Genomic DNA, 10409 nt, shown 5'->3' on the forward strand with positions numbered 1-10409 from the left:
CCGTCATGTTGAACTGTGTAGCAATCTACGCAATACGAAGATACTGTTTTATACATTAACACAGCATCTGAAAGCGCCATTTCTGAGGTATTGTACGGATTCGTTTTCTGTGAATCATCGCTTTGGAAGGCAAAGCAACAGTGATCCAACTGAAGTGTGGCGCCGAGGAAGGAAACTATCTTTCGTTGTAAAACAAGTGGTACATGAAACACTCGGTGTGTTGTAGAAACTTGAGTTGCTATTATGAGCAAATCATTTTGTGAATTACTGCTGCAGTTCTACCCGAAAATCTCCGAATTTGAAGACCTTCAATCGACTTACGTCGCTAATTGTGTTTTCAACAGCTTTCTATGTTATAGCGCCATCATGTTAAACATTGTAACAATCCACGCAATACGAAAAACTTTGGAAACATTGCTTCTGAGTCTTGCTGTTTCTAATGTTGGTGTTGGTTTATTGGGTCAACCATTGTACATCTCACTTCTGGTTATGTGGTTACAACAAAACGATCCTGGCTGTACTACATACAAGGGTTTTCTCATCATCTTGGCTTTGTTTTTTCTAGCATCGTTCTTTGGTGTTGTGGTTGTAAGTGTAGACAGGTTCCTAGCTATTCATCTTCATCTCAGATACCAGGAACTTGTGACCCACAAACGTGTTGTTGCTGCTCTGATCTCAATATGGGTGTTTAGTGTGTTTATTTCTTTGATGATTTTGTGGGTTCCATTCTATATTAGCCGTGGTCTTGTAGTTATTCTTGGAGTTGTTGGTCTTGTTGTTATAGGAGTGGTTTACATCAGGATTTATTTGGCTGTACAACGCCACAAGAATCAGATTCATGTTCTGCAAGTACCACAAGCAACAGAGAATGACGAATTAACAAATTTAACCAACATCGTTAAATCTACATTAGGTATATTCTACGTGTTTTTCCTGTTTTTGGTTTGTTATTTGCCTTCTTTTATTTGTATGGCTGTATATCAAATCAGTGGCCCAAGCATTCCACTGCAAAAGGTTTCCATATTCTCTTGGACTCTCCTATTTCTTAATTCATCTTTGAATCCTGTAATTTACTGCTGGAAGATGAGACACATTCGACACGCTATCATGGACATACTACGGAACATGTCTTGGCACAGGAATGACGCATCTCATTAATCACAGGGCTGGCCATGTTGTGCCATAATTCCCTACATTCAGTGTTGTCATTGTTATTAAACGCATTCTGTATACAACGAGGAACACCATTAGTCTGGCAAACGAAAACGTCTTTACATTAAGTAGTGATGCAGTATTGAAGAAATAACAATGAAAAGGTATTTCGATTGCAAAGTACTTTGTAATACACTGCGTTTGTGAAACAAAACGAAAAAGATTAGACATTAAATTCGTCTGTATGGTATACCAAAACGAAAAACAATATACAGCAAACTGTCACTTTCGTAAACAAAACCAGGTCTTGTGTCTTCTCCTGCTTAAAGAAATTCTACATGTGATTCTCAGAGAGGCGATTCCTTTAATGTTGGTGAATAGACCAATTTCGATATATTAAAATTCAGCCTAACACAATAGAAAAACCCCCCCAAACTCTATAGTTATTCCCCAGAGCCTGGTCTATTGTTTTAGGCTGAATTTTAATATATCAAAATTGGTCTATTGTCCTTGATAGGTGCTTGAATGGTTCTTGAAAACAAACCACTGACGTCTCTATGAACCATGTATACAAGTGTGCTGTGGAGTGATAAATCAGTGTTAAATAAATATCCATGAATTTTCCATATGCGCGTGCTACCGTATTGATCGTGTTTACAATAAGGGTTTTTCATTTGGCGGTGTTATTACGATATCTCAGCTACCACGTTAGATCTTGTTAAATGATGGACAAGTACGATGAGAAATAAAATTGTAGTCAAGGATTTTCATCCCGGTTGCATCAGCTTTTCTGAATTACTTAGCTATTTAACAATTATGTTTCGAGCTTTGGTCCTTCGTCAGCGCAAAAGTGACCCCTACTGGTCACTGCTAAACCATCAGTAGGAGCGAAGGCTTTGGGACGAATTTGGGATAAAATGGATGTAAGAGTGCAATGATTCAGCCGGAGTGCATTACCCAGGAGTGTTCTTACTCCAGCTTTAGTAGCTAAAGTTGCTAAAATCTATCTTCTGTTCTTTTATAAGTTAACCCGCTGTGTCCCGCGTATTTTTAAAACATTTTACTAGATGTAAAACAGGCAAAATTGTACATTTGCAGGATTGTGGCGCTTTAGATTCTTTTCCTTTCACAGTAGTTTCTCGTAGTCTTGTCTATTTCTCCCTGCCTACAAAATTAGTCATCAGTGAAAGCCGTTACCAGTCTTTTCTCTTCTCCTTGTCGCCAGTAGAAGGGAAGGGTCTAGGACGGAAATTGAAATAAATGTGTTTTCTTTCTTTGAGTATGCTTAGACGGGCTGACTCGTTCCAAATCATCTCCTATGCAAAAATTGCGCGATCAAACTACGAATGTAGTTGTATGCGTAGTTGAGGTTAAATGACAGTTGCGCTGACAGTGCTGCATAAATAGCGCTATCTTCATGGCGTCCTAGTTGTATTCGCTCAAACAGTGATTAACAGCTGTTAAAACTACCAACAGGACGAAGATGGAACGTTTTTAGTATACTGCACACTGATGAAATTGGTATCGTTTTGCAGGTATGACATCGATTAATATAGACAAGCGGCTTTTAAAAATAAAAACGTCCCTATTTTTGTTTTCATGTTTTACGACTTCTGTTGAATTAAGCTTGTAGCTAAGTTCCTTCATTCGGTAGTATTGCTACGCGGTATTTCATTTACCGCTTTTAATGGGTCCAAATTGGACATAGCATTAACACCATAATTATGGCTTGCGCTTAATGGACCTCACACAAAGGCGACTGACGCTTAATTATCTCCTGATTTTATTGTGATCAATATTTAGGAAGTTCAAAGCTCACCTAACAGTTTTAGTTCAACAGCGAACATCTTGAATCTTTTAGTTTTTTATCTTGAAAATTTGAACTATATTATACTAGAACGGAGCTTCTAAAAGCGCCTGTGCTGGGGTATTTTACGGATTCGCTTACTGGGAATCATCACTTTTGTGCGGAAGTCCAAAGTAATCCAACCTGGTTTGTGGCGCCGACAAAGAAAACTATCTTGGTACGTTAAACGCTCAGTGTCTTATAGAAACCTGAGTTAATATCACGGGCAAATCATTTTGTGATTTGTCAGCGCAGTTCTCTACACAAATCTCGGAATATGAAGAGTTTCAATCGAGTTACATCGCTACCTGTGTGTTTAACAGTTCTCTATGTTATAGCGCCATGATGTTGAACTGTGTAACAATCTACGCGATACGGAAAACTCATCCTTGCCAAAAACATTTAAAACATTGCTACTGAGTCTTGCTAGCTGTTTCGGATGTTGGTGTTGGTTTATTGGGTCAACCATTGTACATCTCACTTCTGATCATGTGGCTACAACAAAACGATCCTGGCTGTAATACATACAAGGCTTTACTCATGGCCTCTGGTTTTTTTTGTCTAGCTTCGTTCTTGGGGGTTGTGGCTCTAAGTGTAGACAGGTTCTTAGCTGTTGATCTTCATCTCAGATATCAGGAACTTTCGACTCACAAGCGTGTTGTTGCTGTGGTGATCTTAATATGGGTGCTTAGTGTATTTATTTCTTTGATGATTTGGTGGGTTCAATTTTATTTTAGCCGTGGTCTTGTAATGATATTTGGAGTTGTTGGTCTTGTTGTTACAGCCGTGGCTTACATCAGGATTTATTTGACCGTACAACGCCTCAAAAATCAGATTCATGTTCTGCAAGTACAACAAGCAACAGGGAATGACGAAATAGCAAATGTAGCCTATGTCGTTAAATCTGCATTTCGTATATTCTCCGTGTTTCTTCTGGTTTTATTTTGTTCTTTACCTCTCTTTATTTGTACCGCTGTATTTCAGATCAAAGGCCCAAGCATTCCACTGCGAAAGGTTTTTCTTTTCTCGTGGACTCTCCTATTTCTTAATTCAACTTTGAACCCTGTAATTTACTGCTGGAAGATGAGACACATTCGACACGCTGTCATGGACATACTGAGGAACATGTCTCGGCTCAGAAATGGTGCCTCTCGCTATTCACAGGGCTGGCCATGCTATACCATGATTCTCTATATTCAGTGTTGTCGTTGTTAACAGACGCTTTCTGTATATAACGGCGAGGAAGACCATTAGTCTGTGAAACGAAAACGTGTTTACCCTTTTCCTTTTTACATCTTCAAATGTGCAAATACGATATGACATGTTTACATTATAACGGACGCTACCCTTGGTTGATAAATTTATGGGTCATGGCAGACTCAATGTATTCATGAACCGGCAGCTATTGTGCTGCTAACAGAACCTTTACCTAAGGCTGTTTTATTTTTGGCGTTTTGGTTGTTATGGCAAAAAAAGAGCTACCCGAAAAAGAACAACACAGTCCGACAGTGTCATAGCTTCGGTCTTAGGTAACCTGTGTTTCTATTCATAAAATATTCCTCTGAATACTGCTGGCAACACGACCTGCCACAACACTTACCGTGGATTTCATTCTGACTCGTTCGCCGCACGTTACATAATATAGCGGTTTCCAGTTGTACCGTCGGGAAGGGACTTTTTAGTGTATTTTTAATTTGTTTTGTTTTGTCCTTCTGAGGAAATGAATTGAAGATCTATGGGGTAATTTTCACATCATGGTCCCAAATAATTTTTGATGTAGCTAAGCGGGATCTTATCTCGCTAGTTATTCTTTCCGATATCTCGCTTGACACGTTTAAAGGTTTCAAATTTGGAACAGCTGGTGTTGTAGGTTTTCACATATTCATTTGCCGTTTCATGAACTGACTCTGACATCTGCGTCGTTTATGTCTAACTTTTATTCTGATCAGTTATAACACCTAAAGACTCTCTAATAAAGCTCTTATGAGGAAAACGGGAGTTGAGAGGCCTATTGGATGGAAACTTGTGTGCTTGACTCCAAGAAATTTTCTCGACTCGGAAATTAGCCCCGCAACTCGCTAAAATGCGAGAAAAGAACTTGTCCCGGATTCTAAAGTACCGTCTGGTCTGCGAGAACTAGTATTAGGACACTCAGAGAACTGGGACTTCACAAGTTTATTCCTCGTAACTTCGCGGTAAATCCTCGATGTAAATCGTATTACGAGGATAAGAGTACTCTATTTATACTAACGAAAGACACGATTGCATCACAGTTTGAAAAATACGAAAGAGGGCTGAATAAAGACAGCGTGAAACCCGAAAATAGCGTAAATAAACTCAGCTGCATGCAAAGTAAAGCCGGCTTAGAGACGATGGAAAAAAAATCTCAGTCTCGTGAGCTTAAATGTGGAGTCCCCCAAGGTTCGGTCCTAGGGCCTATCCTGTACTTACTTTATACTGCACCACTGGCTGACATTCTACGGTACCACGAAATGCAATTTCACTTCTACGCTGACGATACTCAGTTATATATCTCTTTTTCAACAAACAACGACGTCGAATTAACTAATGCAGTTGGAAAAATTGAGGAATGTTTGTCTGATCTTGACAAGTGGATGTCTCTTAACAAGCTAAAACTGAATAAGGACAAGACGGAACTTCTTTATCTATACTCGAAACACAACCCGCAGCAGTCTCTACCACCAATCCGTTTTGGTCAAGACATAATTCAGCCATCTCAATTTGCTAGAAACATCGGTGTGATATTTGACAGTACCATGACTATGCTTCCGCATATCAGTTCTATTTGTAAATCAGCCTCTTATCATCTGCGCAACATCTCCCGGATAAGGAAATTCTTATCTACGAAAACCACCGAGATCCTGGTCCATGCTTTTGTGTCTTCCAAACTCGACCACTGCAACTCTCTTTTGTACAATGTACCAAAGTGTGCTTTAAAAAAGCTCCAGTCTGTTCAGAACGCCGTTGCCCGACTTATCACCTGTTCCCGAAAGTACGATCACATCACTCCAATACTGAAAGAATTACACTGGCTTCCTATTTCTGAACGCATTAAATTCAAGATTATGTTACTTACCTTTAAGGCCCTTCATCAACAATCTCCTGTCTACATTCAAGATCTAGTAGCGTACTACCAACCTTCCAGAATCCTCCGATCATCACACTTATTACTTCTTAACCCCACGAATTTTCACCTGAAGACATATGGTTCTCGAGCTTTTGCTGTTTCCGCTCCTGAACTCTGGAACAGTCTACCTGTTTCTATCCGCTCATGTGACAATCTAAGTTCTTTTAAATCTAAACTCACAACTCATCTTTTTAAGAAAACTTATTATTCTTAGCGATTTTTACTTTCTATTACTTTCTTAAATGCGCATTTTTAATTATTAAGATTAGTACAGATCATTTTGGCGAATTGTACAGCGCCTAGAGCAGGCATGGATAGGCGCTATATAAATATTTATTTATTATTATTATTATTATTAGAGACCTTATAAAATCAACTGACGAATAGCGATCTCGACAAAGCTAGATTCAAATATACATTTGCAGGATGTATGTACAACCTAGAAAGCTGTGTAATGTCAGTTGAGCGTTGTCTCGCTGAATCATCTCAGTTTGTCCATCGCCAAATACATTCCTTATCCTCCTTTTTAATGTGCATGCAAATTGCTCTTTGTCCGGGTGTTTGATCTAAAGTTTGCTAAAAGTACAATATTTAGTGCACTTTTTGTAGGCAGACAAAAAATAACTTCTAAAACACCAAAAATCCTACTTTTATATTATTGCAGTCCATGTGAGCATTAACCTTAAGTTATTGAACTTAAAGTTTCCCTGACATAAAGGGGTCCGATTTACGAATATAGCATCAATAACAACAATGACCATATGACCTGTTTAATAAACCTTAGACAAAGGTGACTGACGTTTTGATTATTTCTTGACTTTATTGTGACCAATAAAGCCCATCTAGCAGTGTTAGTTTAATAGCAAACATTGTGAATCGTTTAGTTTTCTATCTTGAAAATTTGACTGAACTGTGTTATACGTAAACACAGCATTTTATAGCGCCATATCTGGGGTACTTTACGGCTTCGTTTCCTAGCGATCTCGCTCTATAGTAAGGAAAGCCAAAGTGATCCGACCTGGTGTGTGGCCCCGCGAGGGAAACTTTCTTACGTTGTAAAACAAGTGGTACGTGAAACGCTCGGTTGTAAAAACTTGAGTTGATATCATGAGCAAATCATTTTGTGAATTGCTGCTGCAGTTCTTCCCGAAAATCTCCGAATTTGAAGGGCTTCATTCGACGTACGTCGCTAATTGTCTGTTCAGCAGCTTTCTTTGCTATACTGCCATCATGTTAAACATTGTAACAATCTACGCGATACGAAGAACCTCTTCCTTGCCACAAACTTTAAAAACATTGCTCCTGAGTCTTGCTGTTTCCGACATTGGTGTTGGTTTATTGGGTCAACCATTGTACGTCTCACTTCTGGTTATGTGGTTACAACAAAACGATCCTGGCTGTAATACATACAGGGGTTTTGCCTTTGTCGTGGCTTTTGTTGCTCTATCTTCGTTCTTTGGAGTTTTGGCTATAAGTGTAGACAGGTTCTTAGCTATTCATCTTCATCTCAGGTACCAGGAACTTGTGACTCACAAGCGTGTTGTTGCTGTTGTGATCTTAATATGGGTGTTAAGTTTATTTCTTTCTTTGACAATTTTGTGGGTTCCAGTCTATGTGAGCAGTGGTCTTCTAACAACTCTTGGAGTTGTTGGTCTTCTTGTTACAGCAGTGGTTTACATCAGGATTTATTTCGCCGTACAACGCCACAAGAATCAGATTCATGTTCTGCAAGTACAACAAGCAACAGGGAATGACGAAATAACAAATTTAACCAACCTTGTTAAATCTGCATTTGGTATATTCTACGTGTTTCTCTTATTTTTGGTTTGTTATTTGTCTTTCTGTATTGGTATGTCTGTATACCAAATCAGCGGCCCAAGCATTCCAACTAAGAAGGTTCTTCTTTTCTCCTGGACTCTTGCATTTCTTAATTCGTCTTTGAATCCTGTAATTTACTGCTGGAAGCTGAGACACATTCGACACGCTGTCATGGACATACTGCGGAACATGTCTTGGCTCAGGAATGGCGCTTCTCACTAATCACAGCCCTGGCCATGCTATACTATGATTCCCTTCATTCAGTGTCGTCATTGTTAACAAACGCTCTCTGTATATAACGGTGAGGAACAAGTCTGTGAAGCGAAAACGTATTTACATTAAGTAGTAATGTAGTATTAGAGTGATAACAATGAAAAGGTATTCTGATAGCAAAGCAGTTTCTTATACTCTGCGGTTAGTGTCATTTTTGCTTTGTGAAACTAAACAAGGAAGAGTAGACATTAAATAAATTTATCCGTATACCAGAAAGGAAAAGGATTTATGGCAAAACCAGTTTTCTTGTAATATTTTTACGAGTTTTTAGTGGCAAAGAAGCTGAATGTTAAGGTGACAAGGTCATTTAACTGAGTTCATATATGATAGGTGTCCTGCATACTGCTAGGATCAACGCTATCGAATTCATCGTGAGTAGTGATAAGTTAATAAAAATTATCACTACTCACGATGAATTCGATAGCGTTGATCCTAGCAGTATGCAGGACACCTATCATATATGAACTCAGTTAAATGACCTTGCTCTCCATGAGTTCTCGTAGCTCAGTGGATAGAGTGCCCGCCCGGTGTTCGGGAGGTCATGGGTTCGATTCCTGTCGGGGACTCAGAATTTTTCTTTGTCCAACGCTCGTGTCATGTTGATTAATTCACCTTCACATTTCATTACCGAGCTTAAACTTCCCCATCTTTATTAACTTATCACAAGCTGAATGTTGTACAGGGAATGTTTGCGCGTTATATTTGTTGTGCATTGCCCGGGAAGTCTCTTCTGCAAGCTTCACTTGGCAAATAAAGAAGCCTTGACAGTGCTCTGTTCTGTTGTAAAGCACTCAGGAAGCCGGATAGAGCACGAAAGAAGTTTAGGGGGAAACACGAGACGAAGTCGAGTGTTTTTCCCCACTTCGTGTGCTCTACCGCTCCCTAAGTGCTTTACAACGGAACAGAGTACAGACGAAGCTTTATTTATTTTATGATAAAAAATCTATTCATTTGCCCACACATTCAGCTTAGTATTTCCAAACCAAACTTTAATTTCCAAACGAGGAAAAGTGGCGTCAGCATGGATCTGTTCTCTGATGAAGCACGCTTAAATGAACCAATCACAATCCTTGTTAGAATTGCTCAAATAACTTGATTGGCTGACGAGACGACAGCTGTAATTCACAAACTGAACATCAGCTAAGCTTCCGGTTTCGGGTGGCTTTCGAGAGAAGAACGATCGCTTCAAAGTTCGCTTTTTTAATAGTTTGATTTAAAAATAAGGATCTAAAAGGTTCCAGTCCAAAGAAGTCCGGCCGCACTGTGGCTCATGAAAACGTGCACTTATCCAATGGAAATTACCAAACCGTATTTGAAAGGAGCTAAAATTTATTTACGGCTCGCAGCGAGATTGCCCGAATTATCTTCAAAGTTCGAAAGACTAAACTGCTCCCGCCGGTTCTACTCCGAGATCAGGGGCCTGTTTCTCGAAAGCCCCGGAAACTTTTCGGGCCCACAAAGCCATTTTTAGTTAATCGGTATTTAAAGGCAGAGAGGTGTATCCGCTTGAAACTTTTTATATGAAGAGAATTTCCGTTCATATGAGGAATATATGCATTAAACAGCTAGCTCTGTAGTCATAAGGTTTGAGATTTTGTTACGCCTTTTCGGGTGCGAAAACTTTTCGGGACCATCGAGAAACGGGCCCCAGGAGAGAATATTACAGCAAGCTTTCAACTGATCACTCGTCGGGTGAGCATTGTAATTGTTGAGTTTCACTTCGCTAAAATGACCGGAGATTGCTATTTAGCGAACGAGCGTTGCTACACTCCATGTAAGCGTGTTTTGGGCATTTTTACAAAAATAAAGCTTCTCGTCATAAACAGAGTCAGCTCAAGTGGTGTTTTCTGTCATTGTTTTACTTCTAAAGTATAATAACTGCCTTCGTAACAAATATAATGTCTTTTATCGAAGCATTCGCTAGGTTGAGAATTTGTTTATTTCGCTAACTGTTTCGTCGGAATCTAGCAAAACTTGTTTTTTTCTAGCACAGTTTTAACACTTCTGTTGTTTAACAATGGTTTCCGTGCAACTATGTTTACTGCAGACATAGAGCTCGTGTCCATTGCGTTTGTCTGAGTCACGGGATGTTTAATCTGGGTCAAATTTGTCAAAATTTTTAAGCAAACATTTGAAATTCATCTTGTCATGTCTCTGTACTCTGATAAAGCG

At 39.3% G+C, this 10409-nt stretch overlaps 3 protein-coding genes and 1 pseudogene across 3 annotated transcripts in view; all 4 read left to right on the top strand.

The window, feature by feature from the left end:
* Positions 1-10409, top strand: part of LOC110048553 (dynein axonemal heavy chain 3-like) — a 119738-nt gene that overhangs the window by 63454 nt on the left and 45875 nt on the right. The window lies entirely within an intron of this gene.
* On the top strand, positions 26-2070 carry LOC149112309 (adenosine receptor A2a-like). Its single transcript, XM_089290141.1, has one exon. It carries the CDS (start codon positions 244-246, stop codon positions 1156-1158), a length of 915 nt encoding a protein of 304 aa, XP_089146267.1. The 5' UTR covers positions 26-243; the 3' UTR covers positions 1159-2070.
* Positions 2434-6504, top strand: LOC149112310 (adenosine receptor A3-like; annotated as a pseudogene).
* On the top strand, positions 7019-8459 carry LOC149112311 (adenosine receptor A2a-like). The gene has a single exon (XM_089290137.1). It carries the CDS (start codon positions 7254-7256, stop codon positions 8184-8186), a length of 933 nt encoding a protein of 310 aa, XP_089146263.1. The 5' UTR covers positions 7019-7253; the 3' UTR covers positions 8187-8459.

This window comes from Orbicella faveolata, unplaced genomic scaffold (genome assembly GCF_042242905.1).
Source record: "Orbicella faveolata isolate gen_17 unplaced genomic scaffold, um_ofav_v1 contig_2, whole genome shotgun sequence".
NCBI lineage: Eukaryota > Metazoa > Cnidaria > Anthozoa > Scleractinia > Merulinidae > Orbicella > Orbicella faveolata.